Genomic DNA, 25,665 nt, shown 5'->3' with positions numbered 1-25,665 from the left:
TCTGCCCAGCAATAGCTCTTTTCTACAGTATGAGACTCGGCTGGTAACCACAGGCTCTTTGTAAAATAAAGACTTGATTTTTTTAAAAAATATCTTTTCAAAGTTTCCTCTCCATTTTTTATTTTTCTGTTTGCCTCTTAGAGCTTCCGCTCTTTCCCTCCCACTCCCAGTCTTGCAGACTCAGCTGCTTCTGCAAAGCCAGGTCTGTCTGCTCATAGAATCATTAAGAAACTCAACTTTCAGATGTAAGCCTTTCCATCCATTTCCAAGCTGAGCTTTAACCAACTGAATGGAGCAAGATTCACGTTGCTCTCATGTAACTGAAATCTTTCCTCACCCCGTTTTGGTTACAAATTCTCTTAGCTTCTATTGCTAATAGTTTTACCCAGAAAATATTTGTCAGTTTTTCTTCTTTAGCTTTTATTTTCTCTCTCCAGTGGTTGGCCAGCTCTGCCTTGCTTGATACATTCCATGGCTTGCTTTCTTTTCATTATTTTCGCTCCTACCCTGAGAATCAAGATGGCGTACAATCCATTTCATCCCCAATATACAAAAAAAGAGGATAGTCATTTAGCCTCTTCTTTTTAACAAAAAAATAATAGAATTATAAGCATATTTAAATAGAAGGAAAATAAGCTTTTCTTCTCAGAACTATACACTTGGGAACTGGGGAGAAGGGATTTTAATAACCATGCTGAGGTTTCTGGCTATTTTGCCATAATCCAAGTATAGCATCTTTATTATGGAGCACTATAATTTTCTAGTTTAGCAATACATGTTTTTTTTTAATATAGTATTATGCTAAAAAGTAGAATTGGGTGTTTGGATCTCTTCAAATTTAGGTTAGCTTATAGTTTTATGATTGGCTCTGATTTTAACCTGAGTACAGACACACCCTCTTAATCTTGCACAGGTAATGTTTATGCACTTACCCATATTCCTGGTCAGGAATGCATTCATTACATAGTCATCTTTTAAATACACATTTCAAAAAGTATTTTTCTTTTTAGAAGGCAGAATCCCTATCTATTCCCACCACCTCCCACAAAAATAAAAGATATAATAAAATAATCAGGCCATACACATTAAAACAGTCGCAGGAACATTTTTTGAAGGTCACGTTCACCTTACATACAGACAGGGGGTCAGTCCCTCCTATAACCCCAAAGACATGGATCTCACATTGTATCATTCCTTCTTAAAAATTGGGCTATATATCTTTTTGTTCATGAATAACTGAGAGCCTACCTGAATTTGGTGGAGAAATAATTCATAGGAATTTCCCTCCAGATGCAAAATGAATTTGCATTCCAAATTAGAACAGACAGCCTAGGATCTTCACTCCATGTTTCTTATATTCAGCAATATCTTATTAAAGCTTCCATAAATAGAGCTGGGGCTACAATTTGTCTTATCGGCTCAGAATCTGAACTCTGATGCCTATAGTTACCATTTCTACCCACTTTCCAAGATCATTCTCTCTTTTATTGCTCACGACAACCCTGATAGATAAGAATTTTCTTTATCCCTCTTTACAGATAAGGAACTTGAATTTCTGGAGTGGATAATGAACTTTCCTGGGGTCCTATAGCAAGTGAGGCCAATGAATACACAAATCCAGGTCTTTTGAACCAAATTGAAGACTCCTTGCACTATATGGCTGCCACTGCCCCACTGCGTAACCGGAAAGGCACTGTTTGGTTTATTAAAATATTAATTACTTGACTTTGAACTCTAGGTTACCTTTAAAACTTTAAACATGTTAAAACCTCATCCATCTTCTGCACGTAAAATTGCTCGTCCCAACTGGACCCTGCGAGAAGGGCTGTGTGACTCAGTTGCCCGCAGTCCCAAGCATGGGGCAGGGCTGTGTTCCCGGAGGTGCTCGCCAGGAACAACCCCTTAATAACCATGTCTGGCATCCAATTCTCAGTCTTGCATTAACACTCTTGAAGGCATGGGAAGGGGCGGGTGCTACGGTGGATCCTAGGAACACAAAATCCTGGTCCCAGCCTTCACAAAGCAGCCGCGTGATGGAGATCAGTTTTCTGTGAGATGGGCTCCCAGCACTACGGGGTCCTAGGGTGGTCCCATCCACTCCTCACTCCTTTTCCCCTGGCCCTTCTCCAGCAGATCCCTGCCTGCCTGGATAGGAGCCACAGTCAAGACTGGGGCCAGTTTTATTTCCCAATTCTACTTGGGCAGCGGTTTACTCAAAAAATATTTTTCCAATATATTTATGCCAATAAAGATCTGATTTAGGATACTTCACATATGAGTCACAGTAAAACCTAGTAGTCATAAAACCCCCCAAAAACTCAGAAGTGGCAAATAGTTTACAAGAAACACATCCCACTTGGAAAGCCGCCACAAATACACTAAAAATTCAGCTATTTACACTTAAATTCTAGTTTTACGGTCTTTTGGAAAGCAGAGGTTCAGAATATCAAGCTTAAACAAGTAGGATCCAATTAAGGATTCTGCCACTAGATGGAGAAATTGCCCCAATCTAGCACATGCGCAGTTCTGGTTCACTGCTGGGAACACCAGCAGGAAAGATATTTACAAATGTCCTATCTTTCAAACTACCGTGACAACTCCACCTTACATTTACAAACTATAACTTTCTGTTAGTTCACTTTATGTACTTTTGCTTGAATCAGACAGATATCCCATATTAATCTTTATGACATCAGTAGGTCCTACATTCTGTCAATTCTCCACATTCAATGATTCAGTGTCGAGTATTTAAATCTCTTGAAAATCATTTAAAACCTTTTGCATTTTTTTGGCAATCAGCACTGAGTAAATATATGCAAATTTCACTTCCAGTTCTGCAACTGATTAGATAAAAAATATTAAAGTCCATAACAGATTGAAATGTTTCTTGGGGAAAAAAGTCTTTCCCACCAGTTAAAACAAACAGCAAAATCTCACCCAAAAAGAGGAGTTGTCTGATCAATAACTGGACCGACCAAATTTTGCATATTGCCTTTATTTTGCAGAAAATGCTTTCTGCTGATTGTCTTTGGCTACTTTGTCAAAAGAAAAATACAAACAGTTGTAGCTTTAACAATACAAAAGATTAGCTACCTGTGCTCAGAATAAACACATTCTAGTGGGCAGAGCAGGCAACCCCATTTCAACTAAAATCTGCTGTCCTCCACTCTGATACCAGCCCGTCCTTCACAGCTCAGCTCCAACTATGACACCTGCCACCAAGGGACCTGAAAATGACTCAAAAGCAACAAGGAAGAGGATTCAGAGTGTGCTCTTTATCTCGCTAAAGTAAGACCAGGGGAGTTTACAAATTCTGAGGTGCGAAAGTCATCTATGCGCTCTATGAGAAACAAACAAAAAGTTTCTGGACCCTAGCAAATAATTTATATTGTCAATCGTGGTGAATTAGGCCCACTGCCTTGCTGCCATAGTTGAATTCATCCACAACACATAAATGACTCAGGACGGCACAGCCACGGCAGACGATGGGCAAAGGGTGGTGCTGGTGGGACTCTGATGAATAACAGGACACGTATTCCTCCTCTTATTTTAAAGTGAGGTTAATAAGGCCTATTTCCTTTCCTTGACCCATGAAATTGCCACTTAGTACCTAGGAGATCAATCAAATCAACACTTGTTGCCACAACCTAGAAGTCCTTGTGTCTTCTAAGACACAGACCTTGATTCACATGGAAGGCGGCGACACAGGTGTCCATGAGGCTATGAGGCGAGCTTGGGCCGAGGCATCGTACTGGCTGTCAGGAATGTCTGTGGCCGTGGCGGTCCCTTCATACAGTGGGGATCCCGAGGAGGAAGGAGCCGAGACCGGGTGGGCGAGGGGTGCAGCGTGTGTGGGGGAACCTCGAAAGAACTGGGCTCCCAGCCCGTTGGACATCGCCGCCGTCTGGGCACCTGGCGTGATGGTGCCGTTGCTCACAGACCACAGGCTGGGGTACTGACTGAAATGGAAAAACGGAAAAGCACGGACAAGTCAGAGACCTGGGGGAAGCTCCAGACCATCTGCAGGCGGGGAAAACAAACGCCAAATACTCCCATTCCTCGTAGCTGGGTTACAGGGCGTCTTTCCTACAAACAGCTCCTTTCCTCTGTGTTATTAAACCATACTCTGGGCTGCATAGAAGTTATTGTCATATCTATTAAGAAACAAAATGACTGGGAAGCTGATTAAAAAGGTTATTTACATACACGTATCTCCTGCTACAAAAGACTGGGCTCCAGTTTTGCACCCTTGTTCAGAATCCAAAATACAGAATACACTGAATCAAACATTTCAGAGGATGGGCTTAAGCATCTGTGCCAGCTGCTCCTCCACCGTGGTGATTCTTATGATGGAGGCAACACCCTCCTAAAACAATAAGCTGTGAAAGACATTCTTTATAGTAACTCCCACATAGGCACCATTCCTGCACCTTGTCAAGACAAATGTTAGTGGCGCTGGGAATTAGACCCGGAAGCAAATCCCAATTCTGCCCTTAACTAGTCGAGTAACGTGACACTGGCCCGCGACTACTTTTGAGGCTGTTTCCCATTCGATGAAAGAAGGAGTTGGAAACAGCTATTAAATCCTCCAGTCTAAGAACATAGATTTGAACAATGCTAAACCGTGTTAAAATCATTTTGAGAAAATTTCTTTTTCTCATAGAAGAATCCTATAAATGAATGAGACGTTACACTACATCGTGCTATTTTGTTTACCAAGTTATGCCCTGTATTTCAGTTGCATTTGAACTTGCAAACAAGTCTGAGTTAAACGAGGTTACTATCCCCATTTTACGAGGAAAAGAAATGAGGCTCTGAGATGCCCAGTTGGAGGGGTACTGAAATCCTCAGGTCAGGGCCCCGTTCCCAGCTTGTAATCTGCAAGTCATCCTATTTATATGCAGGTTTCTAACTGAACTTGGAACCCTTGAAAAGTTTGCTGGTTTCTGCATTATTTGCTTTATTTATTTATTTATTTTTTAAAGATTTTATTTTTTCCTTTTTCTCCCCAAAGCCCCCCGGTACATAGTTGTGTGTATTCTTCGTTGTGGGTTCTTCTAGTTGTGGCATGTGGGACGCTGCCTCAGCGTGGTCTGATGAGCAGTGCCATGTCCGCGCCCAGGATTCGAACTGACGAAACACTGGGCCGCCTGCAGCGGAGCGCGCGAACTTAACCACTCGGCCACGGGGCCAGCCCCTATTTGCTTTATTTTTAAGAGCAGACAATTAGATTCTTACTATAAAGGAACTGGCTCCTAGACAAAAAGAATTAAGATCTTAGGCATATTTTGATATTCTATATGCAATAAACTGCCTTGCTTTTGAAGTCAAGATAACTTGTCTAGAGACTCGCTCTGCTCTGAGCCAACGCCTGTGAAATCATTTAATGTCTTTGAGCCCATTTCCTCATTGGAAAATGAGCATTGACTACTAGCTTTGTTATTTTAGTTTCTTATTATAATAATCCTATGAAGAAATGTGATACATTTACTGACAAGCTTGATTTCTGAAGCCAGTCTCCCACTACACAATTTTCAAGTTAAGAATAAAATAGTCATCATTCTTTACTAGTTATCGGCAAATATGTTAAGGCCACAGAAGGCCTATAGCCACAGAAAAGCCAACAAACTTATTACTCTAATAGCTCCTGTCAAAAAATGTTTTGGAAATGAAAAACATTCTTAAAACATATCTTTGAAATTCACCAACTGGCCCCTACAAGCCTGTAAAGACAGGCTGAGGAGTATCTTTTTCTTGAAGAAAACGAGGTTCAGAGAATTTAAGAGACTTGTCCATTATATGACCTAGTAGATAACATAGTCAGGATGGGGGCCCTGTTTCCTTTTGTTACTGCCACCACCATGAGGGCGCCACCGGTCCTCCCACAGAACAGACGAGCAGGAACTCACAGCAGTCATGTAACCTGGAATCGCCAGACACACCCGGCTAAAGGTAGAATTATAACTAAAAACTCGACCATCTGCAGGTAAAGGGCAGAATAAAGGCCAATGAATGAAAATGGCATGAAGTCAGATACCCGGAGCTCCCAGGATGGCTTCCATCATTCCCCGGACATACTTTACCTAGAGCCAGCAGCTGGACCCGTGTTAGGACTCATGGGGAGCATGCTGGTATGAGCAGGCATTCCAAGGCTGGGCCAATTGTCATGGGATTGGAGCATGGATAAACATGCAGAGGAATTGTCGGAATAGGCTACGGGATATAAGAAAGTGTCATTATTAACGGGGTCTTCCAAGAGTGACAAAATGCGAAATGCTACCAACAACTGGAGCTACCCAACATGGAAAACAAAACGTGTGTGCAGTATTGAATACAGAAAATAATCCACTAGCCTGCTTAATTGGTCATCAAAGGCTAATATTTATTACCAAATGTATACATTTGAAAATATATTCCAGCAAATCCAGGCTCTTTCTTTATCATTAGACCAATAGCCACCATGTGGAAACAGAGCCCTACAATCACCTGACGGGGATGAATTATCTTTAAAAATAAAACTAAGGAGGTGGCCTGGTAGCATAGTGGTTAAGTTCAGGTGCTCTGCTTCAGCAGCCTGGGGTTCACAGGCTCTGACTAATACACAGCTTATCAAGCCATGCTGTGGTGATGTCCCATATATAAAAAATAAAGGAAGATTGGCACAGATGTTAGCTCAGCAACAATCTTCCTCACACACAAAAAAGAGGAAGATGGGCCAAAGATGCTCGCTCAGGGCCAATCTTCCTCACCAAAAAAGTAAATAAAAATGTAACTTTAACCTGCCTTTTCCCAAAGGATTATTTCTTAAGAATTGAAGAGGCTTTAGAAACCATTACTCCAGGCAAAATTTAAAATGTGATCTTCTAACCTCTGAGTCTAGCCTCTGGCTGAAGAAGTGCCAACAACTATTTCCTTACCAAGCAAGCTCCTTTCATTTCAAGTCAGCTTTAATGGCTTAATTGTTTTATGGTGTTCATTAGCTTTTTTCCCTCCTTTTGGAGCCAGACAAAACTAAGTCTGGGCATACCTGGTGTTAGAGAGAAGGAGTTAAAGGGATCTTGAGGGTGTAGCCCAGTGTTCATAACACGGCATCAGGATGACCCGAGGGCTTGCTCAAACAGGCTGCCGCCCCAACCCTGGAGCTTCTGAAGCAGCAGGTCTGGGCACCACACCTGGAGAATCACGCTTGGTGGATCCCTTGGAGAATCATACTTGAATCTAGTCAAGTTGGTCATTTTTGTGCCTGGCTGACCCAGCATCATCCCTTTACAGAGGTTCGTAAAATATCCACACCTGGGTCCCACCCCTAGAGATGGGCCCACAGTCCTGGAGGAAAGAAGCTCGAGCAATCGCTGACGTTCATTCAGCACCGAAAGCCCCTGGTCTGGGCCTCCAGGTGGTCAAGCCAGCAGTGGCTGGACATGAAATGAAGGTTCCTCTTGAGCCTCTAAAGAACTGGGTTTGAGTGTGGGTTCTGGAAGAGGTTCTCCTATTCTGCCCTTGGAACCCCTGCAGAAGGCCTTTCCAGAGTGTGCTTCTGGCCACCCCAAACCCCTGGTCTGCACTTACGACTTACTTGGAGAGTTGTTGCGATGCGCGTAAGGGCTGGGGTAGGGGGACGGACGGTGGTTCCTCAGGGCAGGGTACCTTTCACAGCCGTGCGAGGCGGGAAGTGAGAGGGGGCCTCCAAACTGAGGGTGGGGGGTGGCCGGTGGACACAGGGTGCTGGTTCCAGGAATAAGCCACCCCCCTGCTGTGAGAAAAGAATGCTGAGTAACTGGCATTTGCATGACCTCGTGATTGACAAGACCGGCAAGCGGAGAGGAAGGAACTGTGGGTCTTTTCCTTGGGGGTCCCTGATGAGGCAAGGATTCCTACTGCCTAACCGTGAGTACCCCATCCAAGTCCTAAGGCTTTGTGGCATCAGCTTCTTACTAGAGGCCACAGGTACCAAGGTTTCTCAGGGCACCTGAGAAAACCTGGGGGACCCCAGCCTCACCAACCCCAGCTGCTTCCTCAACCGCTGTCATTCATGGGAACCCAGCCTCCAGAATCCACACCACCTCGCCACTCAATGGAAATGGGATTTTCCATTCCCCGAGGCAGGTCAGCTTTCAGCTCCTAAATGCTGAGCATGACCAAACGGTAAAAACAGACACACAGGGCTAGCCATGCAGCTTCTGTCCCTCTATCTTCCCCTTCACCTGGCTCCCACCGCCCACACAGTCCTACTGGGGACCTGTTGTCCTTGCCTTATGGGCACCCACTTTCTGCCTTTTTTCTGTTTTCGGCTCACATTCTTCCTGCAGTACGCATCAATCAGAAAATCGTTCCAACACTGTCCTGCCCTCCTCTAAAATTTCAAATTCTTCTTTATTATCGTTATTTTTTGGGCTATTAGTATTTTTTAATTCAGAAAAGCAAATCTAGGGGTCTCCAATTTCTACTCTGGCTCCAATTTCCAAACTACAAACAATTCTTCAGACAACATTTAAATGAGGGAAGGGTCCAGATCTGCCCCCAAGCCTGGGCCCCATCACTTCCCAGAGTGACTATTCATGGTCACCTCTTCTGTGGCTGTCCATGAGCCACTTTAGCAGACTGTTACATGAGCCTAGAAGGATGACTCAAAAAATATGGGAGAGAACACAACTGATTGAGGAGTGTGCCATGCTGGTTCATCCAGCCTCTTGAAGTGACTAGCAAACACCATCTCTCTTAACAATGTCAATCATTTCAGACGTTAAATGTGTGGAGGGCTGGACAAAGGAGTTTCTCCTGGTAGACGCCACCGTCTAGAACTGCATCGCTTGGCTCTGGTTCATGAAAATCCTAGAGGAAGCTGGACCTAAAGCAGACTTTCCCCATCTTATGAGCCACTGTTTCCACCAAAACCAGCATGAGTTGACGGGACATGCTCAGAACCAAAGTGGGCTAAGAGGAAAACCACATTTGTTCATAAGCATCTCTCCAAAGATGGCCCTTCAGCTTTCAGTCATTAGCAAAAATAGGAATCATCTCAAAATGGATATAATGAGCTGCGTTCTCCTCTTGCCCAACACAGCAGTCACCCACCAAGGTATCAGCAATCCATCCCAGCCATGGGTGGAGCTGCGTCTGAGCTAAAGCAAAGAACCCAGGTTAATGCCCCCCTAGACTTCTCTGTCAAGAGTCTCATAGCTGGGTGAGAATCCACACCCCCTAGTTAGAGCAGAAGTTGAAGACCAGTAGTAACACAGCTTCAGCATCATGGGGCCATGTGCCTTGCACTGCAGAAGGGAGAATCTGCTCCCCAACCACACCCAGAAACTCGCTCTCTGCTCCATCTCCAGCTTCTAGCTCTCAGCAGTCTAGTCCCAAAAAAAGGTACATTGGGGCAGAGCACAACAAACCGTACATTGGGAGTACCCAGATTGCTGGCTGTCTCCAGGTTCTTCCATCATATCTTTGTGATCACTTCTGTCAAAAAAGTATAGCAAATTGTCAGAAAGGAGAACACCCAGGAAATAGTACTTGCAGCACTATTTCATCTTTCCGCGTATTTCTTTGCCCAAAGGGTATAGTTAGAGTTCTCTCACCTTTCCTTTGCATCAAGGAAAGCTTTTGCAAATGGATTGTATTTAATTTTAAGAGCTGTGATCTGGAAAAAAAAAAAAAAAGAAGAAGAAGAAATGGAATTTACTAGCATGGTGCTCATTAACCAGAGGATTTCATTTGGCACCAAGAAACTGGGGAACACCAGTACCCCCTTTAAATATTCGAATATAATCAGACTTCTTTCCAGGCTGAAAATGGCTGAGTAATGGTAATATTTCATAAAGAATAGCTTATTTATGAGAAGTTTTCAAGTGCCAGATTTTCTGAGTGGGATTCACAATAAATTTAACGTACCGCTGATAATATTCTGTGTGCATCAATCAAACAAACACGACCCAAAACATAAACTAGATCCGCTCAGGAAACAGTAGTTGGCTACTTCTAGTTGACGGTCAACACTGACAGCTTAACCAGCTCATCACAAAATGTCGGGACTTTGCGGTTGGATCCAGTTGTAGATTTACAGGCACCTAAACCGTATTCTGAATCTAGTTGATTGTTCACACTGCACAGGTCTGGAGGGTTGCCCCCCACCTTTTCGGGAAATTAAGGAGATGCCCCTCTCTCACTCAAGTCTTGTTCTCAAGAGATTCTCCTCGTTCTTCACCTACATGTTTCCTTCATCTTTTCAGTTTGAGCATTTAGTTGACGCTTCTAGTTTTAGACACCGTCACAGAGAATTACAGGGGAAAAACATGCCTGAATGAGGACTGACTTTAAACTCTTCTCCCTCCATCCCCATCTTATAGTTATGGTAAGTTATTTGAAAAGGCATTAAATATGGGTCTAAAGTACACTAACCACACATGACCTGCAAGGATGCTCCCTCTCCCTGCGTCCCTCTCACCTCCTCATTCTGATAAGCCGTCACAGCGATGAACTGGGTCTCCGGGAAGCAATGGCTGGTGATCATGCGCTGAGGACCCCCAACTCTCACTATGTGGATTCGAGGCTCATACTTATGTAAGGAGTTCAACATGATCTGAGGGAGACAGAAACACGAGAGCCGTGACCATCACCATCCTACCACCGTGAAGACCACAAAACGTCCATTTGTCCTGCTGTTGAGAAGAAAAATACATCCAAGATGCAGAATATCCTGCAGCTCACAAGAGGGTGTCCTTACCATCCAAGCTGGTGGGTTTCCCTTCAAGGTGCTGCTTCCCACAAGGAGTATGGGAAAAGGGATGTGGGATGCAACCCATTAAAGACAGGGAATGCCCATCATGAAATCCTTCGAAGTTCTAGTCTGAGGCTGCCACCAGGGCTACAGACATCTTTAAATGCCTCAGCTGGGTTGCAGCTTCCTGGCACACGGGGTCTCCCAGTAACAATCCCCAAAGAAAGAATGTTCTTTAGAAAAGAACAAATGTACAAGTTTGTTCAGACTTCACGCAGTAAATATTGTGACACTTGTATAGATTTAAAGTGACTGTTTTATCATCAAGGCTGATATTTTCTCTACCCCTAGAAAAGTTCAGGGCTAGAACGCGGAGGTGCCCCAAAGTTTGAGACGTGCCTGAGTCTTCAAAGGTTGAGGCTTTGCGCCCTCTCCCGGCTCTCCATTATCAGTTTACCATAAACGACACTGGGGACCTATTGGAGGAAGGCTGTGGCTGTCTCTTCAGGGCAGACGTCGCCTTCCGTGCAAGCAGCGTCCCTTCCAACATCCGCCACGCGGAACGCGTCCCGGTTCGCGCCGTCCCCGCCCTCCGTGGCCTCCATCACACCTACCTGGCCCCCTCCGTTGAGTTTGTTGGTGAGCTTGACTTTGCTGAAGGACACCGGCGCCTTCATCCAGTGCGCCCCGAAGTTGGGGGAGTCCGGGTGGATGTAGACACAGCTGGGCGCCTGCGGCTCGGGCTTGCCCCCCGGCACCCACTCCCCGTTCACGTACTTCCAGCGGTGGTTGTCGGCCGCCACGAAGTCCAGCAGGAAGGAGTACATGGCGTTGGGGTCCAGGCCAGACACGTTCACCTTCAGGACAGGGAACATCCTCCTGGAAAGGAAGGAGCGCAGCAGGAGGACTCCGGACAGGACCCGTTAGACCCAAGGCAGAAAGTTTGGGACAGAGGCGTCTGTCATTTTGCACCAAAGAGGAGCCCCATCGGGAACTCCCAAGCTCCCCTCTTCCCAGAGCCCCCCTAGGTCCCCAGCCTTCCTCCACACTATCCCCAGCTCCGGAGGCAGGGCCAGAGAGGCCCGGGGCAAGGGTTTTAGCACCCGGGCCACGCCTGGCGGTCAAGCGCGGGAGCGGGTCTGGGAGAGTCCTCCAAGGAGCGCCTCCTCCCCAACCCTCCGCGAAGAAAACCCCAGAAGAGTTAGGGTCAGGGGCCACAAGGGTCTGTTCCGACCCCGAGCAGAAATGAGCAAAAAGACCTCCACGAGGACAAAGTGTTCGACAGTAAGGAACTTTCCGGGCCCCGGCCCGCCGGAGCGCGTGGCGCACGCCGGGGCTCGGGTCGCGCACCTACCTGCCGTTCTTGGTGACGATCATCTCGTTGGTGAGCTGCTTGAAGCGCAGCCACAGCTCGCTCTCCTCCAGGCCCACGCGCAGCTCGCGCTCCGTGGGGTCGCCCTTCTCGCTGCCCGCCTGCAGCTCGCTCTCCACGGCGCTCAGCAGGTGGTCCACTCGGTACTGCAGGCTTTTCCCTGCGCCCTCCGTGCCAGGGGAGCTCATCCTCCCGCCCGCCCGCCCGGCCCCTCCCCACCGCCCCCGGGAGCCCCGACTCGCTACCCGAGAGCCACCGTCACCGCCGTCGGCGGCCGCTTTTCCAAGAAAAGGGGCTGCTCGGGCCAAGACCCGCGACGGCGCCCGGGTCCCAGCACAGACCCGGGAGGAGGGCGAGGACGGAGATCTGGGGGGGGAGGGGGCGGGGGAGAGGGGTGGGGGGAGGGTTATTCCACTTGAACTCCCTCCAGGCGCGACTAGAGTAGGTCTCTGCGGAGAGAAAATCGGTCCCCTCCCCATAAATAGAGCCGCGGCGGCCGCGGAGGGGGGCTCGGCGGATTGGGCCGCGCGCCCTTTGAAGTGCCAGGGCAGCTGCCCATTGGTGGCGCGCGGCCATATCAGACCCGGCCCTGCGGGCGGGGGAGGCCGGGGGGCCAACAATGGGCTCCCGCGCCTGTTTCATGTAAATCCTGGGCCCCGGCCCAGCCCCTACACCTCCGCCCTCCCCCAAATGTTTGCACCTCCTTCAAAGCGGCTGGGCGGGCCCGAGGGCCGGGAGGAGGTCGGGGGCGGGGCGGGGATGGAGGGGCCGGCGCCCGAGCTCGCCCCAGCCCGCACGTCCCCCAGGGGTTGCCGGGCCGCCCGCGACGCTCCCCACCACCCCCTTGCGAAGCCCTCTTCGCTCTCCAAGCGCATCCGCGAATCCGCAGGTGTGCCAACCTGGAGGGGCACCGCGGCGCTCACCTGCGCCCGGGCCCGCTGTCCACCGTCCCCCGCCAGCGACCAGCGCGCACAACCAGGCTGAAGGGCGCGCGCTGTCTGCCTCTCCCGGGTCGTGTTGGTCTCACTCCTCCGAAGGCGCAGCGCTCCACCGAGCAGGGTCCCCTCCCGATACGGTCCACGTCCCGCGGCGCTTCAGGGGGCTCCACTAACAGCCAAGACCGTGGATGAGCCCACCCCGGCGAGCCCCGTTCCCTGTGGCCTTCGCAAGCCTGGAAGGGAAGCCCCGCGCGCTCGCAGTCTGCCTTTGAGCGACACAGACGGAAGTCAACCAAACGACCCCTATTTGGAAGTTTTCTCGCTTCCCATACAAGAACAGGACTTTGTGGACGAGGGCTGCGCGTGCACTGACTGTGATCTGGGAGTTTGCTTGGCCTCTGTAGTCTGGTCTTTGTTTCTGCGGAGGGTGGGAGTGCGAGGGGGCTGCCCTGGGTGTTCTTCGGCGAGCGAGGGTCGGGGTGCGCTTCCCCGTGGGGCTGGGCCCGGCCCGGCCACCGTTGCCGGCGGTGTGGGATTCGGCCGGTTTATTACCTTTCTGTGAGCAGCTCGGCGAGGAGAGCGAAGGAAAGGTGACAATGAGCAGGAAATAGTTCAATAAGGTCTCTTTAAACAATAGCATTCCTCCTAAAATGGGAGCCCGGGAGGGAGGGAGGAAGGAAGCAGGAGCTCCGTGTCTGAGCGCTGGCTGTGCGCCTCCGGACCCCTCGCGCGCCGCTCTCCCAAAGCGCGTGGTTCCAGCCTCGGTTTCCTGGTCTTCTTCCCACGTACCCCATCTCCGCGGCCTCTGGGAAAAGCCAGCGCGTCGGGTGGGGCACCCCATTGAGAACAGCCCTGTGCCCTGGCAAGAGGGTTCTCCGGGCACAGCGTGAACTCTGCGCCCCGCGCTGACCCCTCCCTGCCCGGCGCCCGGCCGGGCTCGGCGGGGTCGGGAATTAGGAGGGAAACCGCCCGAGGGACCTGGGCTGGGACGCGGAGGACCGCCCCGCCTCTGCCTTCCTGGGGCCTGCTCGGGAGAGGGTGCCTGCCGCCCCCCGGGGTGGGATGAGCTTGCTTCCCGGGCTGCCTGTCCGCCCCTCTCCAAACGGAGACCGAAGAGTCGGGGTCCCGGCGCACCTCGAGTCTGTCCCCGGTTGTCAGTTTCTTTTGTTGTCTAAGGTGCACGGAATGCCCAAGGAGCTCATCCAAGGAGAGGAAGTTCCTTCCGGAAAGAGGTACCAAAAGGACTTCATTTGCTCCTGGCACCCGGACCCTCCAGAGTCGCCTTCTACCCGGCTCTTCAGGCCACGGGATTTGGGTGCTTGTGTGTGGATGTGTGTGTCTGTTTCCTGAGAGAATAAAAATGTCTATAGCGTCTCCTCTGGGGCCTAAGAGGGCTCCAGTCTCCGAGCTCAGAATAAAGGGGCAAGGGGCAAGGTGGGGTGAGGTGGAGGAAGAAGGGTGGGTCCCAGGCAGCGGAGGATCTGGGCTGACGCTCCTCCATCCCTAAGGCGGGAGCTCTCTTGGCGCTCACCACTTGGGGGTCGATTTTCCCAAAGTCCAGAAGAGCTGGGGGATACTGGCGTGTATACCAGCTGGCTCCAGGACTGTGGTTCTGATTTCAATTCAGCTCCACAAACAGGAGCAGGCCAGCCAAACACGACTAAAACCCCCGGAAAGAAAAAAAAATGTGAAATTTCAAACACGCGCAATGACGTTTCCACCCTCCAACGGCGAACGTCCCAAGCGTTCAAGAGCGAGATCCAGAGGTCTGACCGCAGGAGTGGGGGGCGTTGGAGGCTGGAGGTTACCGACGGTGCCGTAGCTGGGGAGCATCTCTCGTCTTTCACGACCTGTTATTTTTCCTCTCAATTCTGGGCCTGATTTTCTGGATCTTTGTTACTTGGTTCTCAGGACAAGCATCTCCATTCTCTCGGCCTTTTCAATGAAGGTTGCAGTGCATGACAGTTTACAGCCAAAAACTTCCTCCAGCCCAGCTGTAAAGAATGTCCAGTTAATAACAGCGTGCTCCCTTGCGGGGAGGAGGGGCCGCGGCACTTCCAGCTGGTTATCTCCCAAGGTCCATGTCTGCTTGGGAAGCCCAGCCATTCAGGGAATATAAGAAGAAGGCACGATGGCTGAGCCTCGGGGTACAACTAGTGTCCCCCCCCCCCCCCAGAATAACTTAGGAAACACTTTAAGAGAAATCACACACACACTCCTCAATTTCCAGAGAAGCAGTTTTCTCCAGGCCCAACACTCCTCAAGGAGCAAAGCCATTTGTCTTTTAGGAGCAGGGATCAACGATACCATAACAGGCTTGATCAAGGCCAGCTGGAGGGGACAGCATTGTGGGACCCTTACCAGGCACTCCAGTTTCTACTTTCTGGAAGAAAAAGTAAACTTCTTTTCTGATTATAAAATTCGTGCTTATTGTAGAATATATTACATATATCTCTATAGACACAATATGTGTTATGTGTATATATGTGAAAATAAAAACCTTAAGCTCTATTCGCTGTTCGCATTTTCGGGGAGTTTCTCATCTTCTTTCTTCTTGTTCTTCTGCGAGTTCATCCTCTCATCCTGGTTAAGCAGACTTGCCAAAAGCATTCGCAAGTCCTAAATTTAAGACAACATATAAGGGGTGCTTCACAGCAAATCATTTCTGTCTCACAGTTGGCTTATTCGTCTTGCCCATCGAAAGAAACCCAGTGAATTTTGTCACGGTTTTTAAAATTGCATAATATAATTCTTTAGACTCCTTAGCATTGGAAAATTTTTAAGGGCCATTGGGTTGTTTGGGGCATCTCTGGTTTATGGGAAAGAACAAAGCCATGTTTCTGAAGTCTGGTTCTGAATGCAGGGGCCCAGCTCTGCACGGGGCCGGGCCAGCACCGTGGCCTCAGGAGGAGAGCTACGAACTGAGCTGCTTGATCTCCTCCCCCCTGAACTGCAGGGGAGAGTGTGGCCTTTGCACGCGTGGGGTTGGATGACTATCAGCTGAGTCATTTCTAGACCAAATCCATCCTCACTATACCCTCTGAGCCTTCAAGTTTTGTCATACAGGACAGGGTACAGTCTCGTGACAGGCATTCTCACATTCAAAACAAACAAACAAGCCTGTGGAGGCTGCATGTTTCGGGCTGTAACATTTCTCCTTAAGACGCCAGTGCAGCTGTTCCAGCCCCCTTGGATCCCCAGGCTGCAGAGGAGAGAAAGCTGTGGGCAGTGGATTAGGGTCCCTTACGTGGTCGGTAGCTTGAGTGCTTTCTGTCTGCATATTTAATTTTTCAGTCCTTGTAGTTCACAGGCTTCTTCATGTTGTGTTCCAGTGGGATCTGTTTTTCCTGATTTTGCTGGAACGCAGGCTGCCCTCAACCGTCTCTTCCATAGTGACTCGCACTGTGGTAGCAGGTTCGGCTGTTCTGTTTTTTCTCTTGCCCGTTCTCCTAGCCTGTTCTCAGTTTCTCCTGCCTTCTCCCCTTGTTTCACCTCTCCGACCTTCTGCCCCTATTAAGTGGCTTTTTAAGGTTTTTTCCACACCACTCTGTCAATTCGCCTCAGTGTCACTTTTGGTTTTTACGGCGTCCCATGCAGATTTTATTTCTCTGTTGAAGCTTCGGTTTTCTGGCAATCCTTATTTCCTCCACATCCCGGGTCATCTTCTCCCGATGCCTTCTATCTCAGCCTCTTGCTCCACAAGGCTCTGTTTCTGTTCCTTAAAGGTCATGGTTTTCTGTCTTACTGAGAAGGCCAGTTTTGTGAATTTATCTTCTGGTTCCTCTTGCTTATTATTTCCCGAGGCTGCATTTCCTCTGAGTCTTATGAAGCATCCCCCTTATCCTTTATCCCTTGGCCCCATGCTCTTTTCTTTTTCCACTTTCTCCTCTTAAATAGGGGCGATCTCCCCAGCCTGGTCCCCGCCAGTGGCTCACTCTCCATGGACCCGACTGTGGTGAACGCCCTTGTCACAGCTACACTGTGAGACAGTAGATGGACATGTAGGGTCCGTATTAATCATCATGAACCCACCCCTTAGCTCCCGGTGGAGACTCAACAGTCCCTATTGATGACCGAGTTGGCAAAATTGAAGTGCCGCTAGCATTTGTCTTTAAGGAGGAGCAGGAGCCGCTGTTCTCCAAATCCCCCTGGACCCATGCCATGGGGCATTATAACGACAACACCAGACTGACATTAACCCTTAACATTTACTAAATGCAAAAACCACAGAAGCTAGAGCAATCTTTCTTTCCTTAGTCATGCACTCATTGATTCAAATAGTCAATTGCCTTGAAGACAATAAAGGACGGATTTTCTATGGAAGTTGTGTATAAAATGAGACCTAACAAATGAACAGAAATGAACTCTTCCACGGAAACAACAAAGGTGAAGGGAATAGGGACATTGCTTTAGGCGAAAAATTACTCAAGAAATCATGACTGGGGACTCTACTCCATCATGTAATGATTATATGTAATACTGCTGGAACTTTCCTTTCTCCTTTCTCTATTCCTTAGTTTGGAAAACCCTATTTTGGCATTAAATGAAATCTGAAGTCCCAGATCAATTCTCTTGTAGAAAAGAATGTTGGAAATAAATGCAGGTGTACGTATGTATGTATCTACTCATGCTGGACCGGCTCTAATTGCCATAATCACTATTTAGCAGGAAAGCTCAACATCACGTCCAAAGTTGCCACAGGTTGTGATGTTGCTGTGATGGCATTGGGGCTGCAGGCTCAGAGCTCCAAGATTCTGGGTCCTGACATTTTCCCAGAGGAAGCAGAGACAGCTTGGGGATGTGGGGCCCTGGGGAGAGGGCAAAGGTTCAGTCCAGGAGTGGAAGGGAGGCAGCTCTTTCTATGAAAAACCAAACGATGTGAGTATGGCTGGACTGGATGCAGAATGTGAGGACATGCAGGGACAAGCTGAGGAAGACTAGTGCATCGGGGTCTTTATGTGCCTGATTCTGGAGCAAAGATGAGGACGACAACAGTCAACTTTAAATGAAGGTTGAGACTCAAAAGGCACAACCACCTGTTTCATAAGAACAAGTGGGATGCTAAGACAAGAAGGCAAGCCTGGCAGGAAATTTTACGGTGAGACAGATGTGCTAAGCGTGCGATACGGGAAGATGACAAAGGAGGGCAGAGCTCAGGCAGGTAGGCATAGGAGTGCTGCTCTGGGCAGACCTGGAAATGGCGGGATGTCAGCATCTTCAGGGACCGGATGGGAAGAACTCTAGAAAAGGTCTGCGATATATCCTACAAGCTGGTGGGCCCCTTCAGAGGCTTCCTGTAGAAATTCCTGTAAATACTATAGACCAAGATAGGATTGAACAAAGGGGAAGAAAAGAGTGATGAGGCTGTAAGACTGTAAGAATATTAGGGAGGGGGCTAATCTGGGGGCAGGGAAAGGAGGGGAGACAAGGCAGAGCCCCTCTTGAGTAAAACCCTGCAGCAGGACGTGCTGGGAGCACTCGGGTGAGAGGAAGAGCTGGAGAGCGACAGACAGAAGGGCCTGCTGCAGCTGGGGGCTGGGCTCCTATGCCTCTGGTTGGAAAGACATGAGGGAGGAGCTAAGATATGTCTTCCTACATATCAAGTACCAGACTGATAGTAAAAATGAGACAAAGGGAGGGCTTCGCATGTCCCTGAGAAAAGATCCCAGTCAGTGGTTCCCGCCATGGGGACTTTTCAGCCATGGGGACTTTTCCAGCTGAAAAGAAGCCGCTGGGGAGGAGAACCCATTTGGAAATTAGGATTAGCACCTCCTACAGCCTCATTCAGGGCTTCCCGGGTACACCCTGTCCTGGAACACAGGAGACAGAGGAATTAGCATTCACAGAGGCCTATTATATGCAAGGAACGGAGCCTACTTATCATCTCGACATCAGCAGCCCTGCAAGGTGGTGACAGCCCCCCTTTTATATTCTGGCAACCAAGGCTCCAGGGCGAGTAAAAAACGGAGAAGCAACTGGGTTTCTGATTTGTCCTGTTTTAAACTGGTCCTGTTTCCACTAGACTAGGTTCAATATATGGCCTGCAGAAACAAACTTATTTTCTCCCTCCCACCCACCACCTTCGCATAACTATATAAAATGAATCTGGCACATGCGTGTGTGTGTGTGTGTGTGTGTGTGTGTGTGTGTGTGTTTGGGGAGGGGGAACTGGTTGGCAGAAATACTTTTGAAATCTGAAAAAAGGTTTAGTGATATAAAGGATGGCAATATAACAGGAGCTGGAGAAGGAAAATCTCTTAATCCTTTAACTTGCAATCCAGTGGGAGATGCTGGTAACTAGACAGAAGAACAAAAGGCAAGGGGTGCTTAAGCCTAAATACATTATCCTATTCAAGTTTCCAAAGAGCCCCATGAAAGTCAATATTATTCTCCTCCTCCTTCAAAGATTTTCATAATAAAATAAAATGTAGATCAGAGAGGGAAAGCACTTTCCCCAGGGTCACACAGTTGGTGTGGAACTAGGGTTCCAAGTTATGCTCATGGACTACAATAATTCCAAAAGAGGAGTTGGAAGGCTCAAAGTGTGCTCTTTGCTCTTTCACTAACTCACGATATTACCAACTTGTTGTATAACTTTCAAACATCCTCATTAACCTCAGAGGTGGCTTTAAAAAAGACCATACTACCATTGTAGCTGCTTTGAGCGTTAGAGGGGTTAATGAGATTAAAGGCACTGGAAGAAAAACCTGGGCATTTTGCAGGAACGTTGTACGGTGTTGTCGGCTGGGGTTTGGATGAAGGGAATAAATTCTCATGTATTTCTCATGTTTGGAGAAAAATCAATTGCGTTAAATTTGTGTGTGTGTGTGTGTGACGAAGATTGGCCCTGAGCTAACATCTGTCGCCAATCTTCCTCTTTTTGCTTGAGGAAGATTATTGCTGAGCTAACATCTGTGCCCATCTTCCTCTACTTTATGTGCGATGCGGCCACAGCATGGCTTGACGAGGAGTGTTAGGTCCACACCCGGGATCTGAACCGGCAAACCCCAGGCCACTAAATCAGAGCACATGTGAACTTAACCACTATGCCACCAGGCCGGCCCCAAGTTAAAATTTTAAAACCTAATTAAAACTTTAAAGGACGGGAATTCTGTTATTTTTTACAACAGGAAATGATGAGAACCATCGGTTGGCTAGTTGGCCAGAGTATAGGATTAAAGATTAGGTAAATTATGGCCTTAAACTGAGAAAACCATTTGACATCTTTCGCCTCAGCTTCTTTCAAACTTTGTAACACAGATATGTTGGTTCCACGCAAAGGTTAATAAGATGCGGTTATGAATCAGTGCCCCTTCCAGGTGCACACTGAGGCAGGAAAAGTCCTCCTAGAATCGAGAGACTCAGGGCCCAGCGTGGGACCACAACTTGTCTTTTGAGTGTTTTGAAAATAAACACTCCAATTAACAGACTAGCATTAGATTGAGATCTTCAGTACAAGAACATGTAAAGCAATATCATTATTAAAAATGTGCTCTTGGAAGCATCTTCCATTAGAAAAAAATTATAACAAGTATATTGAGTGATTGACCCCTCAGCTATTTGCCATCATCCTTGGGTTAAAAAACAACACCCGGGGGCTGGCCCCGTGGCCGAGTGGTTGGGTTCGCGCGCTCCGCTGCAGGCGGCCCAGTGTTTCGTTGGTTCGAATCCTGGGCGCGGACATGGCACTGCTCATCAAACCACGCTGAGGCAGCGTCCCACATGCCACAACTAGAAGAATCCACAACGAAGAATATACAACTATGTACCGGGGGGTGTTGGGGAGAAAAAGGAAATAATAAAATCTTTAAAAAAACAACACCCAATCTGGAAAATTCCTCATACGACTTTAGCTTCCCTATCCATTTGTTCATACGTGAACTTCTTGCCCTTGCAGTCGGTTCTCAACACAGCAGCCAAAACGAGCCATTCCTCTTCCTCCCGCCCCCAGCCCCAGAGGCTTACGGAGAGGTGGGCTCTCATGGCAGCATTTGGGGAATTGACTTTGATGCAAAGGTAGCCTTCAAATTCACTATCAGGAAAGCTGTGGCAGAGGTCACTAAGCAGAAGGGCTCATGGACCAAATGAAGACGCTCAAATCACAAGGTTCAGTGAATCCATTAGAAACGCACCGGGAGAGGCAAAGGAAAGGAAATGGAGCAGGTCCACACAGCTGGACCAAAGGCCCTCACTGCATGAGTCCAGGTCCATGGCGCCCACATAGCTGGCTTTCTTTGCCGCATCACCTCCCCATAAGAGTGTGGTGATGCAGACCAGGGCTGAGGCTGAGCGAATGGGCTCAGAAGATGCTCAGAGAGTAACTGTATCACAAACACTCATGGACTTGTGACCCAGCATCAACAAGAGACACTCACGGGCAGTCTTGTTCCATCTGCCCCCTCACTGCAGTCATCTCCACCCCCAGGTCACTTTGAAGTGAATCCTAGACATCAGATCCTTTCCTCCACAAAAGAGAGATTGCGCGTGTATCCCTAAAAGATAAGATTTCTTTTGGTTAAACCTAACCATAGTACCACTGTCACACCTAAAAAATTAAGAATTCCTTGATGTTATCAAAAACCTATTCTGTATTCAAATTTGCCTGTTTGTCTCATAAGTCTGGGAGAAAATTCTTATACATATCTTTTGAGACCCATATGCAAGAGCTCCCATAGATGGGTCAGAAGCCTAGAAAGGGAATTTCTGGGTAACGTCCACCCTCAGCATTTTTAGAATGTGCTAAATTGTTTTGCAGAGAAGTTGCACCAAATTTATATGCACCTGCCGTGAGTAAATTTCTCACACTTTGCATCCTGGCCAACACTTGATATCGTCAAATTTTATAATTTTTCCAATCTGATGGGTATTAAAAAAAGCCATGGTTTTAAATAGCATTTTCTTGATTACTAAGGATTCTGAGTATCTCATTACATCTTTTTTTTAAAATTCAATGACAGGAGTTCTTTTAAAATGCCAGTGCTAACCATTTGTCCATTTTATAAATAGCAAAACATTCTCCCCCTTTGTGACGAGTCTTGTCACATCCCTGACGATATCCTTTTGTGGACAGAAATTCTCAGGTTCTTTTTTTTTTACTTTTTATTGTTTTATTGAGGTCACATTGGTTTATAACATTGTGTAAATTTCAGGTGTACATTATTATATATTAGTTTCTGTATAGACTGCATTGTGCTCACCACCAATAGTCTAGTTTTTATCCATCACCATACGTTTGTGTCCTTTTACCCCTTTTGCCTTCCCCCCACCCATTTTCCCTCTGATAACCACCAATCTAGTCTCCTTATCTGTGTGTTTGTCTTCCACATAGACATGAAATCGTACAGTATTTTTCTCTATCTGAATTATTTTGCTTAGCATGATACTCTCAAAGTCCATCCATGTTGTTGCTAATAGCATGATTTTGTCTTTTTTTATGGTGGAGTAGTATTTCATTGTATCTACATATACCACATCTTCTTTATCTTTTCATCTGTTGATGGGCACTTGGGTCATTTCCAACTCTTGGGTATTGTGAATAATGCTGTGATGAGCATGGAAGGCAAATACCTTTACGAATTCATGTTTTCATGTTCTTTGGATAAATACCCTGAAGTGGAATAGCTGGATCATATAGTATTTCCATTTTTAATTTTTTGAGAAATCTCCATCCTGTTTTCCATAGCGGCTGCACCAGTTTGCATTCCCACCAGCAATAAACGAGGGTCCCCTTTTCTGCACACCCTCGCCAACACTTGTTATTTCTTGCCTTTTTAATAGTAGCCTTTCTGACAGGTGTGCAGTGATAGCGCATTGTAGTTTTGATTGACAAGAAATTCTCAGTTTTAATATGGTCAACTTTATCGCATTTTTCCTTTTCTTTTTACACTTTTTGTGCCTTTGTTTAGGAAAACCGTTCCTTCCCCCAAGATGGTCTCCCATATTCTTAAAATTGTATAGTTCTGCCTTTTTACCTGTAGGACGTTCATCTGCGTAGAATTGACATCCACCCATCAGATGACTTAGAGATCCAATCTCAATGTGGAAAACTACTTGTCCAAGCACCATTAGTTTAATCATCTATTGTTTCCCCAAAGATCAGCAATAAATCTGCCATAACTAGTTTCCATCCTGTATCTAATTTGGGGCTCCCTATTCTAATTGCTTGATGTTTTTTATCTTCCCTTGCACAAGAAAGCACCATTTTAATTGCTACGTAGCTTTAAATTAGGGCCTGATGTCATGGAGGACAAGCCCCCACCCCTTAGTAGCCTCTGTATGTCTTGCCTGTTACAGTCACTTGCTTTTCTAGATACAGTTAGTAATTAGCTTGTCAAGTTCCATGAAAAATTATTGAAATTGCGTTAAATCTAAAGGTCAGATTGGGGAGAACTGACACCTTTTCAATATATATTATTTCAACCCATCAGCATGATTCCTTCTTTTATTTACTTCTCTTTTAACATCTCTCAGTGATGTTTTATAATTTTTTCAGAAAAGGCTTATACCTCTTTTTTCAAATTCAGTCCCAGATATTCAATTTCTATTGCTATCATAAATGGAATCTTTTAAAAATTATGTTATAAAATTATTAATTTTTTATAATTTTTATGGAAACAATTTTATCTCATTATAAAATCTTATAAAGCAAACACTTAGTAACCACCTCTGAGGTCAAGAAGTGACACATTTCCAGCCCCCCAGAGGTTCCCTTCCCAATCACAAACCCCTCCCTCCCTTTTGAAGTTAATCATTTTCCAGAAAATTATGATAATTGTTTTCCTGCTTTTCTGTCTTCTGTGGAATTTTTCTATTTAGAAAGTTTTATATCATTTGTAAACTTTACAGCTTTTTCTTCTTTTTCTTGCTTATTACACTTGTCAAACTTCCAGTACAACTTGAATAAAATTGAGGAACACAGGCATCTTTCTGTTGTTCTCGACTTCAAAAGGAAACATTGCAATATTTCACCATTAAGTACATTATTTTTTTATAATTTTTTAAAAAATATACTAACAGGTTAAGGAATTTTCCTCTTATTCATAATTTGCTATTATTTTTATTATGAGCAGAAATTACAGAAATGAACAATACATTACTGGGTTCAATTTGTTAATATTTTGCTTAAGAATTTTGCATCTACGTTCTTGAGTGAGATTAGCTTGTATTTTTCCCTCTAGATTATGCTGGTTTCACAAAAAGAGCTGGGGTACGTGCCCTCTTCTTCCATTTCTGAGAGAGTTCACAAATGAACAATGGCCCCCTTTCTTCCTTAAGTATCCATATAGAATTCACCAGTGAAACCACATGGACCTAGAGTTTTCTTATTTTCTTTGTGGGAAGGTTTTTAAATCATGGATTCGGGGCCGGCCCTGTGGCTGAGTGGTTAAGTTTGCATGCTCTGCTTCAGCGGCCCAGGGTTTCACCGGTCCACATCCTACACACTGCTCATCAAGCCATGCTGAGGCAGCATCCCACATAGCAAAACCCAAGGGACCTACAACCAGAATATACAACTATGTACTGGGGGGCTTTGGGGGTAAAAAGAAGATTGGCAACAGATGTTAACTCAGGTGGGAATCTTTAAAAAAAAAATAATGGATTCAATTTACTTAATAATTGTAGGACCCTTTGGATTTTCCGTTTCTTCTTACTCAGATAATTTCCTAGGAATTCGTCCATGGTTGCTATGGAGATGTCATCTGTATTTCCAACTTTATTCCTTTGTAAGTGTTTTGTCTTTTCTCTCTGGCTTCTTTAAAGAAGCTCACTTGACATGCTGCCCTTTTTATTTATTTCTCTTGTGATTCCTTGGGATCCTTAAATCTGAGGATTGATGTCTTTCATCAATTCTGGCATTTTAAAATTTTTTCTTCAAATATTGCTTCTTCCCCACTCTCTGGATTATTCCTAGTGGAACTGTGACTAAACGTATGTTGGACTTTCTCACTTTAGCCTCTGTGTCCCTTAACCTCACTGTTATATGTCCCATCACTTTGTTTTTTGTGCTGTATTTTGGATAATTTCTTTTGGTCTACATAGTTCCCTAATTCTATGCTCAGTTATGCCTAACCTACTCTTTAACCCACTCGTTGAATATTTATTTTTATTTGTTACATGTTTCTGCTCTAAAAGCTTCATTTCTTTCTTTTCCAAACATCTTTGATTCATTTTCATGGTTTCCTAGTCCTTACTCATCATCTGAAATTTCTTTTTACAGTTTCTTTAAGCATATCAATCATACTTACATTCTTATCAATATTGATAAGATAGCAATCATCCTTATATTTTCTGCATCTGATAATTTGCATTATCTCAATTCTCTGTGACTCTGATTCCACTGACTCTTATTTCTGTTTGTTCTCATCCATGGTTCTGGGTTTCCACATGGAAAATGTCACATTTATAATGAGTTTGTTAGTTACTTGATGGTACTCTCATTGCATACCATAACTCTGAATTAAAGAAAAAGAAATCTGCCATTTAATTGCTTCTCTGGGAATTCCAACATTTCTTCATCCTCTTCATCTAGGTAGGATGCTACAGTCTCATTTTTAATCCACGTAGTTAGTCCAATATCGCCTTGCTGTCTTAGCCTCCTAGAATGAAGAAAAGAGAAAAAGAATATATAAAAGCTCTGA

The 25,665-nt window shown here is 46.3% G+C and overlaps 3 protein-coding genes across 15 annotated transcripts in view; all 3 read right to left on the bottom strand.

Annotated features, from left to right (window-relative positions):
• Nucleotides 1-2,979: 2,979 nt before the first annotated feature.
• Nucleotides 2,980-12,277, bottom strand: TBXT (T-box transcription factor T). The gene is made up of 8 exons (XM_070602705.1): nt 12,072-12,277; nt 11,332-11,596; nt 10,445-10,579; nt 9,579-9,640; nt 9,398-9,459; nt 7,577-7,753; nt 6,084-6,213; nt 2,980-3,959 (listed from the first exon to the last, which is right to left on the bottom strand). The coding sequence occupies exons 1-8, from the start codon at nt 12,275-12,277 to the stop codon at nt 3,686-3,688; spliced, it is 1,311 nt and encodes a 436-aa protein (XP_070458806.1). The 3' UTR covers nt 2,980-3,685.
• A 638-nt stretch (nt 12,278-12,915) lies between these two features.
• Nucleotides 12,916-21,238, bottom strand: LOC139080741 (uncharacterized). Its single transcript, XM_070602832.1, has 6 exons — nt 21,160-21,238; nt 20,904-21,099; nt 18,804-18,837; nt 14,559-14,877; nt 14,162-14,373; nt 12,916-13,832 (listed from the first exon to the last, which is right to left on the bottom strand). The coding sequence occupies exons 1-6, from the start codon at nt 21,236-21,238 to the stop codon at nt 13,197-13,199; spliced, it is 1,476 nt and encodes a 491-aa protein (XP_070458933.1). The 3' UTR covers nt 12,916-13,196.
• A 1,654-nt stretch (nt 21,239-22,892) lies between these two features.
• Nucleotides 22,893-25,665, bottom strand: part of LOC139080834 (uncharacterized) — a 97,899-nt gene continuing 95,126 nt past the window's right edge. For 7 of the 13 annotated variants that reach the window (XM_070603306.1, XM_070603308.1, XM_070603309.1 and 4 more), the window contains one exon: nt 23,874-25,623. In XM_070603306.1, coding sequence (XP_070459407.1) covers nt 25,485-25,623 — 139 coding nt within the window. In that variant the 3' untranslated portion in view covers nt 23,874-25,484. Of the gene's footprint in view, nt 25,624-25,665 lie in introns of all 13 variants that reach the window. The other 6 variants (XR_011535659.1, XM_070603305.1, XM_070603304.1 and 3 more) reach the window with 2 other exon arrangements.

Source organism: Equus przewalskii, chromosome 32 (genome assembly GCF_037783145.1).
Source record: "Equus przewalskii isolate Varuska chromosome 32, EquPr2, whole genome shotgun sequence".
Taxonomy (NCBI): domain Eukaryota; kingdom Metazoa; phylum Chordata; class Mammalia; order Perissodactyla; family Equidae; genus Equus; species Equus przewalskii.
This window is presented reverse-complemented; position numbering and strand designations above follow the sequence as displayed.